The following is a 26,424-nucleotide window of genomic DNA, read 5'->3' on the forward strand; positions in this document are numbered from 1 at the left end:
TAGCCTTCAGAATCATCTTTTTCCTGGTGGTTATCTAAAATTTCACAAGCCTGTGCCTTGGAGTGGGTGTCTTTTCAGCCATAATGCTGGAAACCAATGAGCCTTTTTTTAAAACAATTTTTTTAATGTTTATTTTTGAGAGACAGAGTGTGAATGGGGAGGGGCAGAGAGAGAGGGAGACACAGAATTGGAAGCAGGCTCCAGGCTCTGAGCTGTTAGCACAGAGCCCGACCTGGGGCTCAAACCCACAAACTGTGAGATCATGACCTGAGGAAGCAGGATGCTTAACTGACTGAGCCACCCAGGCGCCCCACTCATGGGCTTTCTTAATCTACAGTCACAAGTCTTTTGGTTCTTGACATTTTCTCTTTAAAGACTTATAAAGTCTTGCTTTTTCTACCCAGATCCCCTAAGAATTTTCTGTTTTTCTTACTCTTTTGCTGGGAATACTACCATGTGGAATTAACCCTCTGATTTTTTTTTTAAATCTTTTAACCCATTTCCCATATTTTTGCCTTTTCTGTTTGGCTAAGGGATCTTTCTAACTTTGTCTCTACTTCTGTTGATTTTTTTTTCTTATTTTTTAATTTCCAGGAGCTTTCTTGTTCTCAGAATATTCCTTTTGACTGCCTCCTGTTTGTGTTTTATAGATGTGAAAACAATGGACATTTTTAAAGTTATCTTCTGGTCTTTATATCGCCTTTCTGAGTTTCCTTTTGTTTTCATTTCTGCCTTTCACTTTAGAGGTGTTCCTGAAATGTCCAATGATTGTTCATTTCTCATTCTACTTAAAACACTACATATGAAATGTCCAGAATAGGCAAATCTAGAGAGACTGGAAATATTTTAGCAGTTGCCTGGGAAGGGGGGAAGGGGGGAAGGGGGTATGTAAGGGTGGGCAGGAGAGGGACTGCTAATGGGCAGAGTTTCTTCTTGGCGTGGCAAGATGTTCTAAAATTAGATTGTGGTGATGGTTATAAAGCTGGGCCTATACTTAAAAACTACTAAGTTGTACACTTTAAATGGGTGGGTTTTATGGTCTGAAGTTGTATCTCAATAAATGTATGTTTTAAAAAACAACAAAAAAGTGAACACTAAACAGATGACTAGATGTCCACTGCGTACAAGCGGGCTTCACTGTCCCAGGGACTGATTAGGGACCTTGGCTTTTAGAGAACCCCCAAATATCAGTATCTGCAGGTTCTTCTTTTATACCATTTTTCACTGAAAGAAGTATTTCCGTACTCTGCCTAGATTGCGTAAGCCTGGCTGTCAGTGTTTTGGACCAAGCAAGTGAAAAGGACGAGGCAAAAGATGAGGAATCATTATTCAATACATAGAATTTCACTTAATCCTTATTCCCTCCAGAGGTTTTATCAAACAGGCTCAGGTTGTGGGGACAGCCGGAGTAGTTGGGGGGTACAGTTATATTTTCTCCATCTTCTCTCCCCCACTACATAACCTCTAATGCTCATATTATTTTTGTAGTGTTTATATATTGTTCTGTAACCCTAATTTTCAACTATTTTTCTAATGTAGTGAGTCCCCTTAATGTACAAACTGAATGATTCCTCCATTTGGGGAAACTGTCTTCTGTCATATTTTGAGTTAATTTGTTTTGTTATTTTAGGGACACTCCTAGCTAGTCTTAAGCTCATCTCCTTTGTTCTCTGCATTTATCATTTCTTTTCTAACTACTTTACTCTTCCCTACCCCTCATTTGTTTTGATTAGCTCAAACCTTTCCTCCATGCTAGAACTTGATTTTCTAACTTGTCTATGTTTCTAATATACGACATGTGATGGTGTGGTTTGGATTCTCATTTTATTTAATTAATTCTGTAATCTCCTTCTCCACCTCATTTTTTTCCCATCATCTTATCTTTGAGCTCTTATTTTATTGAATTTATGCCCTTAATAATATTTTTCTATGGTAAACTGGGTAGTTTGTTTTTGTTCCTTGAGTACTACTTTCTTCCAGGCTGGATTCTTTTGTCTTTCACATGCCTTTTTCTTCTTATTCTATAACGTGTTCTTAGAGTTGCCATGCCATTTCTTTTCATCTTGCTCACACTTCACAAGGGCAGGCTGCCCACACTACATATTTGCTCAGATACCATGAGTGAATTATCTAGGAAGCTGTCTTCTCAACTACAATTTTTCCTGTCTTGAAGCTGAATTTTGAGTGCTGGATGTTATCTTCTACTCAGTTTTCTGTAACGTGAGGCAGAAGAAAAGAAGGGAGGCAGGGTAAGGGATATGCTATCCCTGTAATTTAATCCATAATATTCAGCTGAAATTTAATAAATGGTTCAATAGATCCAACTTTCAAAAATTTCTGGCCAGGGCTTATGTATCTCATTAGAAATCAGACGATGCGATGATGGTAACAGTCAGCCCCCTTGGCAAAGCCCAGCAGGCAACAGCCCTCATAAACTGATAAAAAAAAGTAAAAAGTCCTGATTGGGATGCAGGGAAACTAGCATTCTATTGGTAGGTATATACATATTCTTCCAATTAGAACTTTAGTTTGGCAGTGTCTGTCAACTTCTTTTGACGTAGGAATTCTACTCCAGGAATCTAGTCCACAGGAACTGTTATACACATATATAGTTATATAATACAAAGATGTTCATAATAACATTATTTATAATCCTGAAAATTTGATATAATCTTCAATAGGGAATTAAATAAACCATGGTACATGGAATGCTTGCCCAACATTCATCCCATCCCTGATGACCAGACTAATTAAATCATGGTGATCCCATTCTCTCTCCCAGTGATTAGCTTAGGAAGACTCAAGGGAAAGGACTGCTGCCGTCTCACTAACAGCCTGAGGATAAGAACCAGGAAAATCAGTGAGAAGCACAGCTACACCTTGACTATCTATCTGTATCTAGAACCATACAATCTCTGCTACGTGAGATAATCAGCTTCCTGACTGTTCAAACCAATATAAACAGAAGTATTCTTAATTAAGGATGAAGATATACTAAAGACATTATGCAAGAAAAATTAGATTATACAAACAATTAAAGATGTTCCTAATAAGTAAAGAAAAAAATAAAGTAAGTTATAAAGCAGTGATAGTATAACCATTTTTTGCTTTTAAATTGCAAATAAGTGATATGTGTGGACAAAATTAGACTAAAATCTGTCAGTAATGGCTGCTTCTTTGATAGGATTACTAGGATCTTGAACTTCCTATATTTTTCTACTATTGAAACTCTTACATATTCTTTTGTAATAAACATGATAAATATTTTTGTATAACTGTGAATGTTTGAGAAGGCCAACTCTAACATCAAACAAATTAGTCTATCGAATTAACTACTCCCTAACTCATTTAAAATTTGACATGCTTTTTATGCTAAATTCTTAAAGTATGATAAAAGTGCTAGGGAAGAAACCACTATCACTAAGTTATGGTGGAGGAATGAAAACTTAAGTTGCAGTTGCCCTCTCACGACAAAGTTCAAATTAGTTTTATACTACATCGACTGAAAGAATTCCCTTCTCCATAGCTGCCTATGCCCTGCACTCCTGGGTCTGCTACCTAAACCAGAAAGAGGTACTAAGGCAAACAGCAGTCAGCATTGGGAGTGTGAAATATACAAATGCTCCCTGACATTTGTTAATCCATTTGACAAATATTTCTGAAGCATTTGCTATTTGATTTCACTCATCATCTCACTCAGTTCTGACAATAACCCTGCAAGGTGCATATTAGTATTGTTCTAACAATATCACATATGAGGATCTTTGAAGTTAAATAGCTTATCTAAGATCACTTGGCTACTAAGCAGTAAGGAGAGGGCAGGAACTCATTTTCTGACCCTCAGTTTGTGTAGCCTTCTAACACCATCCAATGATCTGCATTCAAGTTACCTCTTACTGGCTATTCGAGGGCTTAGGCAAATCACTTAATCTGTCAGCTTTCTAGTACCTTCACCTAGAAGATGGTGAAAACAGGAGTATGTCATCAGACTGCTGTGAGAATTAAATGCTTAAAGACACATGAAAATGCTTTAAAAGTTATTACTTTTGCATATTACTATTTCATACCCCTATGTGATGTTAAATAAAATGTTTCGTATTATAAGTTGATTATTTTTAGCTATAGCCCCTCAGCACCTTTTTTGCAGCCTACTGAAGTTTAAGTGGCATCAGAGAAATCTAACTTTTTTTTTTTTTTTTTTTAATCAGCACATAGCCTGAGGCGGGGCTTGAACTCAAGAACTGTGAGATCATGACCTGAGCTGAAGTTGGGATGCTCAACCAACTGAGCCACCCAGGCGCCCCGAAATCTAACAACTTCTTGATACAGGACTAACTTTCAATGTCCCCCCAAATAAGCTAAGTATTGGCAAAACCTGAACCACTATAATTTTCATTTTGACTAGATAGTATATTAATTTGGTTCAAATTTCAAAAGACACCAAAGGGTAGTTGGTGGAAAGTCTTCTGAGATGGGCTCCGAGCTTCTCAGATTCTCCCCCCCAGAGATAACCAATGTTTTTATCAGTTTCTTATGTATTCTTCCAAAGTTATACAGGTATATCTATCCTCTCCTGCTCACTTTTTACACAAATGGTAGTATCCTACACACATTTCTTCACCTTGCTTTTTTCCACTAACAGCATATCAGTAAATAAATGGCTGGTTGTTTTTTTTTTTTATAGCTGCATTAAATTTAATTTAATCCTCTCCTTATTAAAGGACATTTAAGCTATTTTCAAAGCTACAATGAGTAATCTTACACATTTAATATTTTGTAGGTATGAAAATATATCTACTACATAAAATCTCAGAAGTGGAACTGCTAGGCCAAAGATGGATACTTTTAATCTTTATAGGTATTACTAAACAAGAATTTGAACCAATTTATATTCCCATTGGCGCTTACTTCCCCAAACCCTTATCACTATGTATTATGAAACTTACATATTTTTTTCAGTCTGCTAGTTGGAAAATGGTATTTCCCTTCCTATAATTTTTAGTTTTACTTTGTTACAGATCCTTCTGAGAAGGGATAAAGTGCTGACAGGTGCAAAAACAAGGTGACAATAAATTTATTCTGCAAATCTCAAAAAATTCAAAAGGCAAATTTTATAATAAATTTTTACAAAGCTCTTTTTAACCCAGCAGAACCTAATAGGCATTGCTCTAAGCCATAGTTCAGGCTAAACAGAGAAACAGGTTAAAGCAGGATCAGAAAATATATGCATATTAAATTCATGGTAAGTTACTAAGAGAAATTAAGGATAGATAGTTTCTCTGTTTCCCTTGAGTTTTAAAGTTTGATTTTTTTTTCAATTCAAAAATATTAGGAATTTCTATATAATAAGTTCTGCTAAAATGCTTGTTTTGAACATTGAAATTTGTTCCAATTTGACTGATATATTAGGGAACAATATGAGCAATTTAGTCTGTGAGAAACACTAAGTGAACACAAAAAAACTACACCCAATTGCACTAAGCAGTATGTGAATACACAAAACATGCACATCCCTCAAACATCTACCAGATAATCAAGATAGTGTGGTACTGAGATAAGGATACACATATAGGTGAATGGAAAAAAAACTGAAGATCATGAATTTACGATCAACTGATTTTTGACAAGAGTGCCAAAATCACTCAAATGGGGGGAAAATAGCCTTTTTAGCAAATGGTGCTAGGACAACTGGCAAGCCAGGTGCAGAAGAATGAAGTTAGACCCTTACCCCCATGGTACAAAAAAACTAACACAAAATGGACCAAAGACTCGAATGTAAAACCTAAAATTATTTAACTCTTAGAAGCAGACAGAGGAGTTAATCTTTATGACCTTGGATTTGGCCATGGATTCTTAGAAATGACCCTAAACGCACAAGCAACAAAAGAAAAAAACAGATGAATTAGATTTCATCAAGATTAAAAACTTTTGTGCTTCAAAGGACACAATGAAGAAAGTGAAAAGACACCCCACAAAAAGAAAGAATGTGCAAATCATGTATATGATAAAGGACTTGTATTTAGAATATATAAAGAACTTAATAAACACGGCAAATAATCCAAATAAAAACTGAGGAAATGATCTGAAGAGATATTTCTCCAAGGAAAATATATAATTGCTAATAGGCACATGAAAAGATGCTTGAGGGGTGACTGGGTGGCTCAGTCGGTTGAGTGTCCGACTTTGGCTCAGGTCATGATCTCATAGCTCGTGGGTTCGAGCCCTGTGTTGGGCTCTGTGCTGACAGCTTGGAGCCTAGAGCCCGCTTCGGATCCTGTGTCTCCCTCTCTCTCTGCCCCTAACCCACTTGCATTCTGTCTCTGTCTCTCTCAAAAATAAATAAACATTAAAAAAAAAAGAAAAAAAAAAAGAAAAGATGCTTGACATCACTGGTCAGTAGGGAAATGCAAATAAAAAACACAAGGAGGTTAACACTTCACACCCACTAAGATGGTGATCATCAAAAGACCAAATAATAACAACTGTTGGCAAGGATGTGGGGGAATTGGAGCCCTCATATATTGCTGTGTGAATGTAAAATGGTGTAGCCACTCTGGAAAACAGTCTAGCAGTTTCTTCAACAACTAAATAGGGAGTTACCATAAAACCCAGCAATTCCACTGCTAGGTATGTACTCAAAAAAATAAATAAAAATAAAAACCTATGTCCATACAAAAACCTGTGTACAAATGTTTGCAGGAGCTTAGCCATAACAGCAAAAAGTAGAAACCACCAGACGTCCATCTTGATGAGTGGACAGACAACATGTGGTATACAGCCACACAAGGGAATGTTATTCAGCCATAAAAAGGAATGAAGTACTGCATAGATGAGCTTTGGAAATATTATGGTACGTGAAAGAAGCCAATCACAAAAGATCACATATTGTATGATTACACTCTTATGAAATGTCCAGAAGAGGCAAATCTATAGAACCAGTAATGAGAATTAGTAGTTGCTTAGGGCTAGGGGAGGGGAGATAAGGAATTGATAGCTAAAGGGTATGGAGTTTCTTTTTTGACGTGATGAAAATGTTCTAAATTTGACTGCAGTGATTGCTGCACAATTCTGGGAGTATATTCAAAACTATTGAATTGCACACTTTAAATAGGTAAAGTGTATGGTATTTGAATTATATCTCAATCCCTCCCTGGCTTGCTGGAGGAGGGGTGGATGGGGGATGGGCTAAATAGGTGATGTGTATTAAGGAGGGCAACTGCTAGGATGAGAGCTGGGTGTTACATATAAGCGATGAATCACTAAATTCACTCCTGAAACTAAAATTACACTACATGTTAACTAACTAGAATTTATATAAAAACTTGAAACATAAAAAAAAGCAAAAACAAAAACAAACAAAACAAAATCCCATCTCTCAGCTCTCTTAGTTTCCCTCATGTGTATGAGTCACATCTTCCATATCTGGTCTTTAACTTCCTGTCAGATTTCCAACAAACCTCCTTTACCACTTCATAATAATTTACAAGTGGCAACTCTTCCCACACCTACTTCCAAAACCAAATTTCAGGGTTTTTTCCAAGCAAAAGTACCATATTCATTATAATGTTTATAAATTTCTTAACTATTCAACATATATAAAACTGAACTATCATTTTTATTAAGTTCCTATCTTTTTTTATGTGTTACTGTCAAAGTTTTTGAGTGTTATGCCTCAAGCCTGTCTTTCCTGTAGGCTCTGTGTTTTTTATTGCCCAATTTTGCATAGTGCAGGGATTTCAAGGAATGCATACGCCACATTATAGCAGAACTTACTGCAGAATGAGATGACAACATCTCCCCCAAATATACCATTACCAGAAACACAGTTCAAAGCTGGATAAATCACCAATCCAAACTTACAATGTTTCAACTGGTCTTCACTATTTAAAAATTTCAACTTAAGGGGCACCTCAGTGGCTCAGTTGGTTAAGTGTCCCAACTCTTGATTTCTGCTCAGGTCATGATCTCACACTAGTGAGATCCAGCCCTGAGAGGGGCTCCATGCTGAGCGTGGAGCCTGCTTAAGATTTCTCCCTCCCCCTCTCTCCGCCCCTCCCCTACTTGCATGCACACATTCTCTTTCTCTCAAAAAATAAGTTACAAAATTTTTAAAAATTTCAAACTAAAATGCTAAAAGAAATAAATGCCATTAGGGATACTATAGTAATGATGTGGGGAAGTTTTCTTTTTTTTTTTTTTTTAAGTTTATTTTGAGAGAGTGAGAGCAAATGCACACACGTGCACGAGCAGGGTGAGGGGCAGAGAGAGAGGGAGACAGAGAATCTCAAGTAGGCTCCTTGCTGTCAGCGTGGAGCCCAACACAGGCTCAATTCCACAAACCATGAGACCATAACCTGAGCTGAAATCCAGGGTTGGGCGCTTAACTGACTGAGCCATCCAGGCTCCCCTGGGAAAAAGTTTTCAATGTTTACATTCCTATTTTCCAGAGACCTTATCAACACCAGAAGATGGTTCTGAAGGGGAACAAACAATATTCATTGCAAAAGGAAAAAGTCAGTAATTTATGGAGCCTAGCGACCCAAGATGCTTCCTCTGCACTACTTGGGCTGTTCCTTTCCAAATCACAAAAAATACCACTTTTATTTCAGTTTCTATGGCTTCATTCATTTCCCTAACATGGGAGTCATTCCCTTTTCCCTTCATCTCACCAAATCTCACACTTCTGATCGAAATCCTTTACAGGTCATTCCCCCCTTCCAGCTCATTCTTCATTGGTTTCCTACCTCTCTGAGTTCCAACAGCACTTACTATATGATTTACACAATTTTAATCTCATATTGTTTGCTCATTTTATTCATGTCCCTTGAACGTACAGCTCCTCAGGGAGAGAATCATGGCTATTATTTCAGAATCCACACAAAGCTTGCACAGTATGGAATACAGAGTAAGAGCTCAAGAAGTTTTTGCTACTGGGTGATAAACAAGACAAAATAATGGGCACCAAATAACTTCACAGTTTTTTTAGTTACAATGTAACCATTTTTGTTAGGAATGATTTGAATGTGTTTCAAGAAGCTAAAATTTTAACTCAGCTGTGTTGAATATATATACATATATACACACACGTGTGTGTATGTGTGTGTGTGTGTGTATGGCTGCTAAGAAAACAAAATCCTGTAAAACCTCAGGTGTCTTACCACAAAGAAGCTAAACAAGAAATTATAGCTGTTTCACTAAGCGTTTTTAGATTGTAGACCCCAATTCTACATTATAAGATGTATGGAAGCAGTTTTATCTGTAGCAATTTTATCACAGTGACAAATCATCCCTGAGGAGTGATTTTCAAAGCCTTCTTTTGGTAGCAGAAACCTTTTTTCAAACAAAAGGCTAAGTGGAATCCTACCATACAGAAGAAAAGGAGAGCTGAACTTGCGAAAGTGGAAGGAGGAACCTGTAGTTCTCCTCAAATGCATACCACCTCTTGCCTGTCCCCAATCCCCAAATGCAGTGGGCCCTTAAGGCATCCCTGAGAACATACAGTGCTGAAAAACACTCATAAAACAATCAGCAAGCTGCCATGAATAGAAAAACACTAATTTTTAAAATGTAAAGTTTACTAATCACTAAAATGTAAAGTTAAAACTTACCCATTTCTACTGAAAACTCTCAGCCATGCTTTGATGTTTGGTCCTAACAAACACAAACAAGGTACAGTAGTAAAAGTAGACAAAATAACTGCAAATAAAAATGTTTCCAACACCAGCCTAGGAAAAAAAAAATCATTAATTTTTTTAAAAGCATTAAAGATTCATATACACACATAATCTTTGTTTCTTAAATACATTTAATATAAAAACATTTTCTTACACTTTACTTTGAAAGATAACACAAGTCCTACCAAAATGATAACTATAAAAAATGTATTGAAATGCAAGCTCTAAAAAACAATCTAGCAAGTATCTGGCTTTAAAGACAGAATTCAGAAGTGTTAAATGCCCTGTAATCCATACGACACTCCACTACGAGAAACCCCTTTTCTAGATAATTAACTTTCTTCCTGAATAGGCTCTGGAACTTTCTTTTGCAACCACTGGTTCAACTCTAGCTTGTATTGGAACCACACAGAAAGCTAGATAAACTAAAATTAGGGGGCTGCACCCCTAGAGTTTCTGAGACCTGATAATTTGCCTTTGATAAAATGCAGATGCTGCTGGTTTTAGAACCACTGCTCAAGACATTCATCCTACTCTAAAATGGATTAAAAAGAAACTACCATTTCTCATTACAAAGGTCTTATCCTCCCCTCTCTAGGAATTACCTGTGAATTTAGTGTGTATATAAAACTATACACATAACTATGTGTGCGTGCGTGTGTATCACATCACTGGTTTCACTGTAATCATTAATCACTGCTAAATGAAGTTTCCCAATCCATGATGAACATATATAAGAAATATTCATGAATTGAGTTTTTTTTAAAAAACTGGTCAACTCTGAAAAAGTTTTGAGTTAAATTTTGCCTTTAAACTATAAACATTAGCTTATTAAATAATTAAATGCAGGGATTTATTGACTTTTCTTGAGAAAACAAACTCTTTTCAAGCACTTCAGAATCACATTTCCTAAGAACTGATATGCTAACTGTAACTAATTTCGACACGTCATTATAGTAAATTCACTCACAAGTCCTAAGGGCCACACATTTATTGGTATAGTATAGTTTCTCATCTACCTCCCCACTCCCCACATGCAATGCAGTAATAGAAGGCTAGTTGACAGGAGCATTTAATGAATTTTGTCATTCTACCATTTTTTAAAACAATAACACTACTAAGGAAAGGCAATGATGTCAGTATCCTTCTGTGATCCAGTAATCAAACACACGACAGTTCTTCTCTAATCACCAACAGATTTAATCTTTGTTTAGTATTAGTAAGCGAGCATTTTAAAACATAGTTGCCTTGGGGCCTCTGGGTGGCTCATTCGGTTGAGCGTCCGACTTTGACTCAGGTCATGATCTTATGGTTCCTGAGTTCGAGCCCCATTTCGGGCTCTGTGCTGACAGCTCAGAGCCTGGAGCCTGCTTCGGATTCTGTGTCTCCCTCTCTCTCTGCCCCTCCCCCACTCACACTCTGTCTCTCAATCTCTCTCTCTCTCTCTCTCTCTCTCAAAAATAAACATTACAAAAAATTAAAACCAAAACATAATTGCCTGAAGGTAAAAATTTCACACTTACTCTATGAGTGGTGCTCCATACAGAACAAAAATTACATGAAAGAAGAAACATGACATAAGAAAGTAGATACAGCATTTCAAAAACCTGGTTACCTAAAAAAGAAATAAGAATGATTTAAAGACTCAAAGCAATGCTTAGAGGACAGCAAATGCTTCCAATTTATCTACAAACACAACTTCTTCCCATGGGTGAAACAGCTGAATATTCTTTCCTTTGAGTAGCCGGAAGTCAGATCCCATGTCTGGCACACATTCAGGTGCATGGCCCTCTATATAGCTCCACACAACAGCCTACAAGTTACAAACCGACCCTCATATTCCACCCACCCAATCAGCACTAGAATCAAAAAGCATTTCTGTTCCTAGGGTATCGAGCTATGTTATTAATCAGTATTTATAAAATATTTACCGACAACCGGATGCTAGAACACAAAAAAACACACAGTCCTAATTATGTGATACATGAAATATTTGCAGAAAATAATAATTCTTTTCATTTAAAAACAAAATTCCTAAGAAAACTGTACCAATACTAAATTAATCCCTAAATCATATTCATGTTATTATATGATCCATTTGAAAAAAGACCTGCGTGTCCGCAAATCAGAGTGGGACCTTATTGATTTGAAGCTTAAAAAGATCTAATTATAAAACACATGTTGAGTTTTTTAATCACAGAGCAGTAAATGTGTTTTAAATTACCTAGGACAGCTTACATATAGTATTGGATAACGTTAAGTGAGGACTTTATTAAAGTAATAGTTAAGTGTTATACTCTAGTAAACATTTCAGAAAGTAGATTCTAACATCTGAAAATTCTAACACTGGTCAAGGAAGTGGCACTTCCTTGACCAAAACATGGTCAAGGAAGGCCATGTTTAAAACAAAGCTACCACAGAGGCTTTTTTGTAATTTCTGAGAAACCCATTAAGTTTCTTTCAGAAATGCAAACAAATAAATGAAAATAAACTAAAATGTCTTCTAAAGTTTAAAGATAGGACTACTGCATCACATATTTATCTTCAATGGTGACTTAAAACATGACTATATACGTTCACAATGCTATAGTATCCACTGAAGACACTCTAATTCCACAGCTGATGCATGGCTAGGATCTATCAAACATTGTAGGCAGCATTCCAGCAATAATAGGCCACTGATTTTGGCAGGGGGGCAGGGGGAAACATGTCCTCTACTCACTGTAAATAACCCCATAATAACATGACTAATACTTCATTCTTTCATTAAAAGAAACACCATCTCTATCTAAAAATCAGTTATCAAGAAATAAGCCTTACCTTATATGATAATGAACTTCTTTTAGAGGATGCATTTGGTTTCACTACTAAATATAATACTAGATTGACGGCAGTTACAAAAACAGAACAGACGCACAACCATGTCAAGTGTGTTTCCAATATTGAGAAGTTCTCCAAGAAGAATGATGGAATGAAGATGCTTAGGATAATTGAAAATATGCATAAAAGATGAGTATACAGTAGTCTCTTGATATCAGTATCTTTCATGGTGTTTTCTTGAGTGGCTATCTAATGAAAAACAAATTAAGAAAAGAGCATATGCAATAATGACCTTTTCCATTGTTTAAATGCTCCAACGCCTAAAAGTAAGTATGTACCAATTTTCTATGTGCAATAATGTATTAGTTTCAGAGTATGAGAAGATGCATATGTATAAATTCACATGTAGAGTAATATGGTTCAAAAAAGCTCTCAGAGGCTAAAAAGGACAAATTTACGAATATCTTAAACATTTGTAACTGGTTTCTGTCAAAGGGTCATGTCGTAGGCCCAATTAAGGGGTCTGGTTGTTTGGTTGTTGTTTTGTTTGTTTTTTTTCCCCAAAATCACAGAGGTGAAAACAACATGCATGGATTAATGATTTGCTCTTATTGGAAATATAAGCTATGTGTTCTAAAAACCCCATGAATACACTCTGGCTAAACTGTAGGTATTCCTTTTTTAACCATTGTGGACCCCTGTCTAACCCCTGCCAGTAGTTCACACCTTCTGGCAAATGACAAGTGACGCCAAGTGCACACTTGAATACTCAAATGGTGGCCAGTGTAATCAAGAAAGTTCAAAGAACGTTATGCTAAACTAAGGCAGCCCAATGCTCCAGAAATACCAAAATGACAATGTCTGTTACAGGTGCTAGGTTCCAATCAAAACTAGAGCATAAATGGAAGGAAAAAAGAGTCTACTTTCTCTTTTTATAAAATACACATTATATGTCATATATATATAACAGAGCTTATACATAACATTGGCAAATGTTAAGCAAGGGCTTTATTAAAGGTAATAGTCCACATGTTACATTGTGGTGAATATTCCAGAAAAACAAAAGGGCAAGTGCAGGCCTTATACTAACAGCTCTGAGCTAATTCGCACTGTAATTTTCAAAGGCAAATAGTCTACTGATAAGGAAACAGGCTAGGACACTTGAGGAGGCACGTCCAAGGTCCCAAGCTCTCAAGCGCTAGAGCCATGTCAGTCTCACCTCTTTAATATAAAGATATGCAAAGAAGGTGAAAAGGGAAAGTTTTGCATAGCTCCTACCCTCTGCCGGCTGAGGGGCGGGGCAGAGGATCTGGAATACAGGGTCTTAAGAGCTACCTCACTTCCTCGGGCATTTTTCTGGGCCACTCTCAGAATCCCAAATGACATGAGCAGATTTGGATATAATACAGTGAGCAAGTACCCAAACTCAAATGCTTACTGAATCAACGAACGAACAAAAAAGGAAGAGGATGGATTAAGTGCCCCTCCTGAGAAAGAAGCCCGGGGGGTGGACCTTGGCGAGCACGCGAGGACGCCCATAGGGCGCCCCTCGGGAGGCCACGGACCTGGCCTCCGGCGTCTGACCTGGCCCGGGTCCGCAAGTATTGAGGCTGGAGAGAAGGCCTTTCTGGGCGGCTCGCATAGGAGCCTTCCCGGAAATCGCGGGACTGGTCTCTACAGCCCCACCCCAAACTCGGTCGCTGGGGACTCTGCCCAAGCCTCAGTCGGCGCGAGCATGAGGAACGAGGAACAAGTTGAGAGGCATAATCAAAGAGCACCGGCGGAGAGACCAGGAGAAATGGAGGGTCACACACAGAAAGTCGACTCCAAAAGAGGGCCGGTCCATCAGGGCAGCCCCTGGGTCACTCCGGAAGGGTGGCGTTCGAAGGGACGGGGCACAGACGCTGACGGCCACATGGGCAGTTGGTGGGGGCTGCTTGCACCCCCCGGAGGCTCGCGTGCCGGGAGGGTTCGGCTTGGCTTACCTACTCTCCCGCCCGCGGAAGAGAAGCGGGGGTTACTACCTGCCACCATCAGGTACGACCCGCCGCCCTGACCTTCGCGCATGCGCAGGCCTGTAGGGGCGGAGACCCAAGATTGCACAGCCAATTGCAGAAGTGGAGGGGCGGGCAATGGGAGCAGCCTCGCTTCCCGCTGGCGTTTAATTCCTCCCGCGGCTTTTCAGGTGTGGGATAGGCGGGGCGGGGGGCGGAGGGGCCGGAAGTGGCTTTTCGTAACCCGGAAGGGGAATATTTTTCTGGCTATTGTGTTGATATTTTCAAGCTGCTGCAGTTTCTGTGGCCAAGGGAACCGTCGGGGAAGGATGGTGTGCGAAAAATGTGAGTTGAGGCCGCATCTTTGTGAGAAGGAGGCTAGGAGGAGCTAACTGGGCTTCTTCGGGTCCTTGTCTTTTATTTTTCTTTCAGCCTCAGTTCTCGTGTTCCAGCCTCTGTCCTCTTACCCTTTTTGACCATTCCTGTCCCTCCCCAACGATCGTATAGTCGTTTTGCGTTCAGAGTGGTCTCAGTTTTGTAGATATTTGCGTATTTCCTTTGCCTTCCCCTCCAACCCGGGATCTTATCCCATACAGTTCTTGACTGGCTCCTTCGCCTTACAGACCCTCAGGGTTGGACTGGATCTTAAAAGCCCTAGAGTTGCCAGATTTAACAGACATTTAAAAAGAGGAATACCTTTTTTCTAGAAGTATGTCCCATGCAATATTTGAGACATGTCTTTGCGTGCTCTAACTCACTACTGAAAGTACTTTTCATTTAAAAACATAAATGACATGACAGTACTGTTGTTTTGAAATTAAAACATTCGTTGTTTTGAAATTAAAAATTCACAGGGCATCCTATATTTTAACTAGCTACCCTAAGTTAGCATCCTATCCAATGGCTTAGATACTCTTTGCATGCATACCTGTGGTATTGAGGCAGGGTTCAGAAAGTCTCACCACCTTCAAAGCAGTCTGTAAATGTCACTAACTTTTAGAAAAGGCTTTCCACCCTGTAGTCGCCATCTGGTGATTCTAATGCAAACCCTTAAGGTTTCTAGAAAGTTGCTTACGATTTTTTGATATCCTAGACTGTCTATACGTTTTAAAACGGCTGTCATATCCCTAAGTCTTTTTATTCCTCAGCCTCTCTGGCTCTTCTAGGCAAGGTTTCAAGTCCTCTTATCTGTGTTAACATTAACATGATCAATTTTGTTTATATCCCCCCCTAGTAGATAAAACTTTGAACACAGGCACCCATAATTTTGAATCACAGTTCTTATATTAGGTAAAAGAATAACCATGGGCAAGTTACCTAATATATCTTGGCCCCAGTTTCCTCATCTGAAAAATGAGAATAATACATAATTTATGGGGTTCAGATAATGTAGGTAAAGCCTGATATAAAAGTGCCTTCGCGTATACTCAAAAACTGGTTATTTCTATCATAACCCCCAGTATGTGGCACTGAGAATTCAACTCTCCTTCATTTTATGAGGGGTAAAGTGGAAATAATGTATCCATTTTTCTATGCTTTATATCATCATCTCACCTTAAGCTTTAAAGAATTGTTGATGGGTGCCTGGGTGGCTCAGTCAGTTAAGTGTCTGGCTCTTGATTTCAGCTTGGGTCATGATCTCACTGTTTGTGAGTTTGAGCCCCACATTGGGCTCTGCGCTAACAGTGAAGAGCCTGCTTGGGATTCTCTCTCTGCCCCTACTCTGCTTGTTCTCTCTTTCTCAAAATAAATAAACTTAAAAAAATTTTTTTAATTAAAAAAAAATAAAAAATTATTGCAATGTAATTGACATAGGTACAATTCACCCATTTAAAATGTATCATTTTGTTATTTTTAGTATGTCCAGAGGGCTATGCAACCATCACCACTATCAATTTTAGAATATTTTCATCACTCTGAAAAGTACATTAAGCTTTTTGACATCGATGTCCTTTAATTCTATTCTATCCTGTACTTAAGCAGTTTTTTGGTTTTGCTTGTTTGAGTAAATATGGCTTACACATTTAGATTATGCACCTTCCGTGATACCTTTTCTTTCATGTAGTGTAGTTCTAAACATATAAATTTGTCTTTCTATGTAACTTGTGTTAATTCTGTACATTTTAGCTTTAGAGGACGGGTATTCTGCCTGGTTTAATTTGTGTGATATGCTTTACACCATAAGTGCTTTTTCCCAGGGAAACTAAGGATACTGAGCAAATTGTGAGAGTTAATTTCCTAAGGTACATAAAAATTTTGAGGACTCAGGACCTGATGTGGTATTAAAATAAATACACATAGTTGGTTCTGGGACATGCTATGTGTTATAAAAGGCCATTTGCTTTTCTACTTCCCTGCATGTCTGAGAGTCCAACTCTATTATTTCTTTGTTCTACTGCCTTTCTACCTTCTATATCATCTTACTCCTCAAATAAAATTATACTCTTTTTGGGGCCCTTGGGTGGCTCAGTCGGTTAAGCATCCAACATTGGCTTGTGGAGTCGAGCCTCACATCCGGCTCTGTGCTGACAGCTCAGAGCCTGGAGCCTGCTTTGGATTCTGTGTCTCCCTCTCTCCCTTCCCTTCCCTGGCTCATGCTCTGTCTCTCTCTGTCTCTCAAAAATAAATAAACATTTAAAAAAAATTTTAAGTATACTCTTTTTATTACATATTTCTTATCCCCCATCTATCAACTCATTCCACTCACCCTATAAGTAAGCTCATATCTCTCCTATACATAAAGGTAGACTCTCAAGCAACTACCTAGCTCTCTCTTTAACTTCACGGTAAATTTTTTGAAAGGCTTGGTTATTTTTGTTGCCTTCATATTTTGTTACTTCTTAGTGCTTTCCAGACTTTCGCTATGCCCCACTACTGGAAGAACTTTCAGAAGTTCACTGGAGGTCTCCTAAACACCAAATTGAAAGACCTTTCTCTCAGTGCTTGTCTATGCCTCTGACTTTGAAACTTGGTGTAGATTCTCTTTGAATTTACTTCTCCCAGTGCTTCTTTACTTTTATAATCTCCAAGTTTTCTTATTTTCCTTATCCCCTTAAAGTAGATGTTTCCCAGTGATCTATATCTGACCTTTTGACTCTTTTTGCAGTTTTAAAGAACAGTTGACTCTTTGTTTTAGAAATATCTGGCTTCAAGTAGCAGATCCATGCCAATGAATGTCTAATCCACATCTCCAGCTGACTTCTCTCTAAACTAAGCACCAATAGAAAAATTTTCTCTAAACAATACTGGGACCCTCCATCTGATTGTTACCTAATGGTTTAGTACTTCCAAGACTGAATGTGTCGTCCTGCTTCACAAACCGGTACCTTCTCTCCCATCATTTAATGGCATCACAATCCTCCCAGTCACCTATTGACAAAGCCTCGATCATCTCTCATTCATTCTCCTACCCCTTTGTGAACTTGCATCCAAACACGTGTATGCCCTGCTTATTTTTTTTTTTTTAATTTTTTTTTTCAACGTTTATTTATTTTGGGACAGAGAGAGACAGAGCATGAACGGGGGAGGGGCAGAGAGAGAGGGAGACACAGAATCGGAAGCAGGCTCCAGGCTCTGAGCCATCAGCCCAGAGCCTGACGCGGGGCTCGAACTCACTGACCGCGAGATCGTGACCTGGCTGAAGTCGGACGCTTAACCGACTGCGCCACCCAGGCGCCCCTGCCCTGCTTATTTTACTCTCATTCAACAGCTCCGACTTTCCCTAGCCTTTCAAATACCCTAGCTGAGGTCTCCATCACTCTGAGTTAGACTAATATTATCCCCTACCAGCCCCTTTCCCCTCAAACCGTGCTCTTCCAGCCTTTGGCTCTTCTCAAAAATGTCCTGCATGCGTGTGAAGACCAGTAGGAAAAACTGCACAAATGAACCAGTTGGTACCACTAAAAGAGTATATTTCCTGATCTCCAAGATCTTTAATACTATGCATCAATCTTTTTTTACTTCTCTTTAGTCAGCCTTCGCCCTTTGTCTCTAGTGACTATTCCAAACTCTTCAGTGCCTTAAACTTCCCCCACCTTCATCTACCCCATCCTGTGTTGACAAATAGCTCCTTATAGGTATAAGAAAAGCGAGGTAATTAAATGGGAACATTCCCAACATTTCATCTTACTTTTACTATGCCTATAATCAGTTCTGCATCCATACCCATTTACTTCTTTCCCTTTATTTTTTCGAGGAAAATCCTATTTGTGTTCTTGTTGCCATCCCTCCCTATGTTTTTCAGGTCCTTTATTTGTCTCTCTATCTTTTGGAATCTTTTAATCAGCTCCCCTTCCATATAAAAATGCTCAATTAAATCCTAACTCTACCTTCCATTCTTGCATTTTGTCACCTTTTCTTTTCATTCATGCAACAAGTATTATATTCCTACCAAATGCTAGATAGTAGGACCAAAGGTAAGTATTTTGTCTTACTATCCTTCATCAGTATGCCAGGACATGGCTTAGAGTAATCACAACAGATATTTGAACTGAACCTGATATAAGGGTACTGTATCATTTCCCGAATTTAAAACCTTTAATACATTCTCAGTGAGCAGAGAATAATTCTGGCTTTCTGTGTTTGGAGCCTGGCATTCAGGATGACCCTCCACAATGAGGTCCCAGCTTATCTTTCCAATTACATTTTCACTTACCTTCATTACTCTTTATCCAAATCAAAGTACTTTGCATGCCCATGAGCTTCCCATGCCTTTCCTCGGGATACGTCCTTTTTCTAGTTTGCCTTCATCCTCTCTTCTTTTTCTTCCCAAACCCATTGTAACATGCAGACACTCTCTCTACTGCCTTCTCCTGAAACCCCTGGACTTCCCTAGCCAAGGTTATTTCTTCCTTCATGGTATTTCTTCTGGTGCTTAAGTTGTCAATTACTATGCTTTTTGTTTTCTAGCTTACATTTTGGTTTGAATGGTTCTTTTTCAGGGGTATCTACCCCCTTTAAGAACCTGGAAAAGCTATGGACTCTTACAAGAAGAAAAATGGATATACAGTAGTCTGGTGTACAACTTCACCTTGTTCATTTGTCTTCTGAGGTCTACCGCTGGAGCCCAGGTTCAGGATTACTATTGAAGAAAATAGCATGTTGTAGGTTCCTTGAAAGTAGAGCTTTATCTAAGTTACCATTTTATTTTTCTCTAAACTTTGCATAGTGGTTTATGTATCTTAAGTGCTTAGTATGTTTATGGAATAAATAGATCTATCAGATTTGTTGAAAGTATACAGGCACAGGGAAAGCCTATCATAAGCCATTGTGCTGTACAGATTTTACTGAGAGTCAGTTATCCATTATCCACAGCTAGTAACTTCAGTCTCAGTTCATAGCCCCTACCCCAGCATGAAAAGTCTCCGACTGTAATAAGATAGTTGATACCATTGTGAACTTTAGGCACAAAGTAGTGTATTTATTAGACAGTAAATCCTAATTCCCCTTATTGTACTATCTTGTTATAACAGGTGAAAAGAAACTTGGTACTGTTATCACTCCAGACACATGGAAAGACGGTGCAAGGAATACCACAGGTATTTTTCCTTTTTAGAAAATAGAAGTTGAATCAAATATTTCCCGTGACTGATGTTTTAGCCTTTACACTATTTGTAAAAGGAAATGTTTTGTGCACAAAGTATTTCATCTGTTAAATATTAAAGAACTCTAGATCCCCCCCCAACAATTTAATATCTTCTTCTATTTAGTTTTCTTGGTTACATGTTAGAGGTTCCTAATCTATGAGGTAAGAGATAGCAAAATCATTAAATGATTTTCAACCAATGAGTATATCATAGTAATTGATTTGATTCAGCTTTATTAGAGTATATATTTAATTCCCCCTTTCTTCACCTGACTTTTATATTCTTAAATCATTTACACTGTTTTCACTTTCATATCATTATATACAGTTAAGATGTTTTCAAAGGGAAAGAAAAGAAACACTTATACTGTATTCAGGGTCAGTGGCACCAAAGTAATGGCTTCTAGATTTTACAATAGATAAATTAAATGCAGACCTGTTCCTAAAGTCCTGTTTTGAGTCTGAGAAGTAAAATGATGATCCAGAATTTTATTGTTTCATCATAAATGTTTCCTTTTTAAGTGGTGTCTTAAAAACATGGCTATTAAATGAAGATTTTGAAAATGTTGACATTGGCTAGTCTATTGGTAGGAGGTCTAAGAATGAACTCTTTAACAAATTGTTAAGTGGTAAATGTACATGTTATGGTAAAATGTGCAGAAATAACCCACTAAAATATGTGTATATTTTGATATAGAAAGTGGTGGAAGAAAGCTGAATGAAAATAAAGCTTTAACTTCAAAAAAAGCAAGGTAGGTAAAGGAGCAGCTACATCGTGGAGACATAACTTTCCATTCTTTTTGTCTTAAGCATACTGAACTTGGTGTGTATCATTCTGTCATGATTTAAACAGAGTCAGGTACCAGCATGCAAAGCCAAGCTATTTGTTATAACCTGCCAGTTTCACCCTGATCCTCCCCACTCTATCAATTTGTGAAGATATTACTGCTCTTTTTTACCAGAAAACATGACTTTTATTTCATCTCATTCTTTTTCTTTTCTGCTCTTTTCTTTTCTTTTCAAAACGATGGTTTCTGGCCTTACCCCCCCTAAAACTACTTTGCAGTTTCATTCAAGTGCTTCAGTGTGGTATGCAATAATACTGCCTGGTTTTGTTTACTGTACATTATTTCATCTAGATCTTCATTATTGTACAAATTGGAGGCAATAGAGAGATGTGGACAGATCAGAAACTCTGGAGTCAGACCTAAATTTGTATTTAGACTCTGTCACTCTCTTGCTCTGAGACCTTAAGGAAGTTAAGCCAGTTTCTTGACTTCTCTGAACTTTATTTTTTCATCTAAGAGTGGAGATAAAAATGTCTCCTACCCTAAAAACCACTTTTTGACACCATGCTTTATTTATTATTCCCAGTCTTAAAAATTCCATGAACTCTTCCAGCTGCCATCCCATTTCCTTGCTTCCCTTCACAGCAAAAGTTTTCAAAAGCCTTAGGCTTTCTCAATGTCTATAAGTTCCATTCTCAGCTTCTGCCACTCCAGTCGGGTCTTCAGCCCCATCAATCCCTGCAGCTGCTCTCACCTAATGGCAGCAGGATCACACACCTAATGGCCACTTCTCTATTCTTTTTTTTTTTTTTTTTTTAATTTTTTTTTAACGTTTATTTATTTTTGAGACAGAGAATGAATGGGGGAGGGTCAGAGAGAGGGAGACACAGAATCTGAAACAGGGTCCAGGCTCTGAGCTATCAGCACAGAGCGCGATGCGGGGCTCGAACTGACAGACGGCGAGATCATGACCTGAGCCGAAGTCGGTCGCCCAACCGACTGAGCCACCCAGGTGCCCTCCACTCCTCTATTCTTATCTTGATTAACCTTTTAACAACTCTCATTTTTGCAACCTGCTATTCTCTCTCTTTTTTTCTTCTCTTCTCTTTTCTTTTCTTTTCATAAGCTCTACGTCCAGTGTGGGTCTGAACTCATAGCCCCAGGATCAGGACTCGCATGCTCCACTGACTGAGCCAGCCAGGCACCCCTGCAACCTTGTATTCTCTTGGCTCTGGGGTACCACCCTCTTTTCTCCTCCCAACTCACCGTTCCTTCTCAGTCAAGTGCCTCTGGACTCAATCCTAGACCTTTCTCTTTTTTTTTTCTATTTACAAATATATAATCTTTCCTCAAGTGACTTTAGTCCAATGACTTGAAATTCATACTGTATGTTAATAACTCAGATTTACATCTCCTGTCCTGACTTCTTTGAGCTCCAAACATATATCCAACTGCCTACTTGTCTTACCATTTTGATGTCTAACAGGCAACCTCTTGGTCCTTGTCTTCTAATCAGAGTCTTACTGCACCACTGTCCGGTCCAGTTGTGCAAACCAAAAAGCGAAAATTCTGCACATTTTCCTCACTTTCCTTTCATCAGTAAATTCTTTAGCTCTACCAGCAAAATATAACCTGAATACACTTGCTTCACTGCTGTTACCCTGTTCCAAACCACTGTTATTTCGTAGATGCTGTAGTAACTTTGTATCTTTCTGCTTCCTCTCTAGTTCTCTATAATTCAGTCTCATAGTAACCAGAGCAGTCCTTTAAAAGGCACATAAGTGCTTTTCTCAGAACGTGCATTGCTTTTCTTTTCAGGTAGAATATAATCTAGGCCCCCTTCCACTTTCTTACAGGGTTCTCCATGATCTGGCCCCTCCCACCTCTCTGACTTCCAGTTGGACTACTCCTGCATCAGACAGGCCAAGCCCACTCCCATTGGCAGAGGTTTATGTTTGTTGCTCCCTCCTCCTAGAGCTCATCCTGCAGAGTTCACATAGCTGGCACCTTGTTGTTGCCAGGATCTAGCTGAAATGTCACCTCCTAAGGGTGGATCCCTAACCAGCATCTGAATTAATGTCTTCCCCTCCTTCTCCTCATGTCTGCCACAGTGTCCTGTTTGAATTTTCTCTACAGTGTGTATCACTGTCTGAAAACCATGTTTGTTCCTTTACTTATTGTCTGTCTCCTCACTACAATGTCAGCTTGAGAGGGTAGAGGCTTTGTCTGTCAAGCTCATTTTTGGTATGTAAAACAGTAACGGGCACATAGTAGGCACTCGTGTATATTTGCTGAAAGAATTAATACCTATTTCATGACATTGTCCCAAGGATTAGAAATAATAATAACGATAATGATAATAATAATAATGAAGCTTTTACTACCTGCAGTGCCTGGCACATAATGGTGCTTATTAAGTAATGGATATAAAACAGCATAATAGATTTAATCTTCAGTAGAGCATCTCACTAAGTATTGCTCTGACTTATTGATGTCTTCTAAGACAGTTCAGTTATTATTAACTAAGTTGTAATTTTTACAGACTATACAGTTTTATTTATTTATTTTTAATTTTTTTTTTAACGTTTTATTTATTTTTGAGACAGAGAGAGACAGAGCATGAACGGGGGAGGGGCAGAGAGAGAGGGAGACACAGAATCGGAAGCAGGCTCCAGGCTCTGAGCCATCAGCCCAGAGCCCGACGCGGGGCTCGAACTCACAGACCGCGAGATCGTGACCTGAACTGAAGTCAGCCGCTTAACCGACTGAGCCACCCAGGCGCCCCAGACTATACAGTTTTAGATACCTCCAGTTACTTTTTGCTCCCAGCCTTACTCCAATATCATTAATAAATAGCTATTATTTTTGGATACTCTAAATATCTCACTTTGGAAAGTGTACCATTATATTGCATTGAATCTAAGATACCAACATTTAGAAGAGGTATCATTACTTTAATAAAGAAAAAGCTCTACCATGAATTGTAAGATGTCAGACTTATTAAAATGTGCATTTTAGGATTAAATACGGTTTTAAACAAAAGTAATCTCTAGACATACGGATGCAAACAAATCGAGCCTTATTAAAAAGAGGAATAGTGTCTATGCTATCTTCCTTTGTGCAGAGTAAGGTGACATTCTTTTGGGTTTGGAAAAATTAACCTTTGAAAATAAGCTGTTGTGCCCCAAGAGAAGAAACCAGGTCTAGGACAGTGTTGGTATTCAGTACATGAGTATTGTTACAAAAGTTACAGCCAGTTTAGGGGGAATTATTTTCTACTCCAGCTGCTGTAAAATGGCATTTTTATATAGCAGAAACTCTTCTATGCAAAGGGATTGGATCAATTAGTTGAAAATGTCAGCTAAAATAGGCAATCATTAAAAGATACACATACCTTATTGTAAGTCATGGCACATGACGTGTACATGCATTCATCAGTCATTTGGCACTGAGACAGGCCTTTTGAGTATGAGTCTACTGATAAGAGTTCTTCATCATTTTCCTCACATAAATCATAACCAGAATGCGCATTTCCGGTATCTTAAAGTAGAGCAAGAACTGACAACTTGTAAAGTGCCAAGTCCTTCCACTTATGATTTTGCCTGTATTTTGAAGTTGTCTCACCTAATTCAATGGCAGTTCAGTGATTCACATTTATCTAGCCATCCTAAAGCATTCTCATAATCTTTCATAGAATTGGTCACTTTTTGCACCCACATTTCATCAGTTTCCATAATATTTAACTATATCATACAAATAGATTGGCAAATACAACTCGTAGAAACAGGCTTGGGATTAAGTACAACTGATAAGTGGTTTATAAGCATACAACTCACATGGAAGGGGTAGGGTTGTGCAGGAGCAGTGAGAGCGGGTAGCTGGCTGCAAGCGTGCTGTGGCTATCAACTGTAAAGTTTGACAGAGGGAACAAAGCATGGATTAATCCCATTTGTTGCCTAAAGGAAGTCATTTAACTGTTTCTTTTCTATTTTACATTTTTCTTTCTTTAAAAAAAAAAACAACTCTAGATTCGATCCATATGGAAAGAATAAGTTCTCTACTTGCAGAATTTGTAAAAGTTCGGTACATCAGCCGGGTTCCCATTACTGCCAGGGCTGTGCCTACAAAAAGGGTAAGTTTCTTTCAATACTGTTTTCTGTTCATATCCAGCCTACATTTGGCACTGACTTAGATAGCATAGAAAAGGAGTAGCCTTTCATAGTTTCAGAGATCGATCCTGTTAGTCAAGTGCTCTTTTTTCTAAGGCAAGATGACACTTAGAACCTGGTTCATAGCTGCAAGTCCGTACTTGCTTTTTTCTCTTCTCTGATGCTGTTAAATTATGTTTTAAGCCTCAGGAGTGACTTAAATAAACCAAAGTGTTAATAGTAGGTATTTGATTGGTATTATGAGTTGGTATTATGATTTGATTGCTTACATGTTTTGTTTGTTTGTTTATTTTAGGCATCTGTGCAATGTGTGGAAAAAAGGTTTTGGATACCAAAAACTACAAGCAAACGTCTGTGTAGATGTGTCAATGACGTTTCTGGCTTTCTATGTGATTTTACTTTTTGCTGTGAATTTCCAAGGCATAACATAGATGTTCAAGTTAAAAATAACACATTTTAAGACAGTTAATATTAAACCGTTGATTACCTGATCAGTATTTTTTATTTTGCTTTCAAGAATTTCTAAACAACAGTGTAACTAGTTTTCTGCCTTAGTTCTTTTTCTCACAAGCGTCTTGCTGAATTAGCATAAGTGGAAAATTTAATGAAAAATATTTTCCCAGTTCTCTATATGCTTTTTATTTATCATTATTCATATAATTCTTTTCTTCACCCTCTACTTTATTTATAGATATTACAGAAGTGAGAAGGAGATTACTGATTGATATTTTGCTCTGAATTTTGCATCAGACTTGTAACTCTTCCCTCACTCCCTTCTTGTTGCATGGTTCTTAGAATGAGCAGTCTCTTTATTAATTGTAAGTTCACAGGGCATTGAAACATCTGAGACCATTATTGCTGAATCGTTCCTTAGTAATTAGCCCAGACCCCAGTCATAAGTTGTAGTGATGATACTTTTTATTTGTTCTTGATGCCAAAGTGCCAGTCCCTTTCCTATGAGAATACAAGGGTCAGCCCATGTATGTCCAAATGAACACACTGGATTTCAGAAAAATACGGGTTATGCACATTACCTTGAATTGGAACAGTCACGAAAGCCAAAACAACAGTGTTTGTCCATGGTAGTGTGTAACAAATGAGTTACTACTCTTTAGGAAGGCTCCTTGAAGCAAAAACCAATTTTTTTCCTTCTCTCCCCACCCCCAAAAATAAATAGAACAAAACCAACATTTTGACTCTTTTTTTATATATAACATAGACTGCTAAAAGACTACATTGAGATTCAGACAAAGATTTTTCTTATGCTGCCTTCAAAGGTTTTGGACTTCTGCTTTTGAAGCCTGCAGCCTTCTGTGGGAAACCAAAATCATACTCCCTATCGCCAAGTGCAGTATGTGAACATACATATCACTATAAAATATGTAGGAGAGAGAA

At 38.2% G+C, this 26,424-nt stretch overlaps 2 protein-coding genes across 3 annotated transcripts in view; one reads left to right on the plus strand and one right to left on the minus strand.

Annotated features, from left to right (window-relative positions):
- PIGF (phosphatidylinositol glycan anchor biosynthesis class F) overlaps positions 1-14,562 on the minus strand; it is a 34,349-nt gene extending 19,787 nt beyond the window's left edge. Inside the window, exons 1-4 of one of the 2 annotated variants that reach the window (XM_047067798.1) lie at positions 14,480-14,562; positions 12,495-12,743; positions 11,198-11,289; positions 9,609-9,725 (exon numbers count right to left, since the gene is read on the minus strand). In XM_047067798.1, coding sequence (XP_046923754.1) covers positions 9,609-9,725; positions 11,198-11,289; positions 12,495-12,722 — 437 coding nt within the window. In that variant the 5' untranslated portion in view covers positions 12,723-12,743; positions 14,480-14,562. Of the gene's footprint in view, positions 1-9,608; positions 9,726-11,197; positions 11,290-12,494; positions 12,744-14,308; positions 14,328-14,479 lie in introns of those variants that run through there. The other variant, XM_047067799.1, reaches the window with a different exon arrangement.
- A 203-nt stretch (positions 14,563-14,765) lies between these two features.
- Positions 14,766-26,217, plus strand: CRIPT (CXXC repeat containing interactor of PDZ3 domain). Its single transcript, XM_047069268.1, has 5 exons — positions 14,766-14,833; positions 19,960-20,025; positions 20,770-20,824; positions 24,889-24,992; positions 25,325-26,217. The coding sequence occupies exons 1-5, from the start codon at positions 14,818-14,820 to the stop codon at positions 25,387-25,389; spliced, it is 306 nt and encodes a 101-aa protein (XP_046925224.1). The 5' UTR covers positions 14,766-14,817; the 3' UTR covers positions 25,390-26,217.
- Positions 26,218-26,424: the final 207 nt, after the last annotated feature.

This window comes from Lynx rufus, unplaced genomic scaffold, assembly GCF_022079265.1.
Source record: "Lynx rufus isolate CCGP_SWC_20201006 ecotype Redwood Valley unplaced genomic scaffold, mLynRuf1.p SCAF_8, whole genome shotgun sequence".
In the NCBI taxonomy this organism is placed as follows: Eukaryota; Metazoa; Chordata; class Mammalia; order Carnivora; family Felidae; genus Lynx; species Lynx rufus.

Excerpts from the sequence above, each read along its gene's own strand:
- CRIPT (XM_047069268.1), top strand. Across the intron at positions 20,026-20,769 it reads CGGTGCAAGGAATACCACAG|AAAGTGGTGGAAGAAAGCTG; the intron begins GTATTTTTCCTT and ends ATTTTGATATAG. Across the intron at positions 24,993-25,324 it reads GGGCTGTGCCTACAAAAAGG|GCATCTGTGCAATGTGTGGA; the intron begins GTAAGTTTCTTT and ends TGTTTATTTTAG.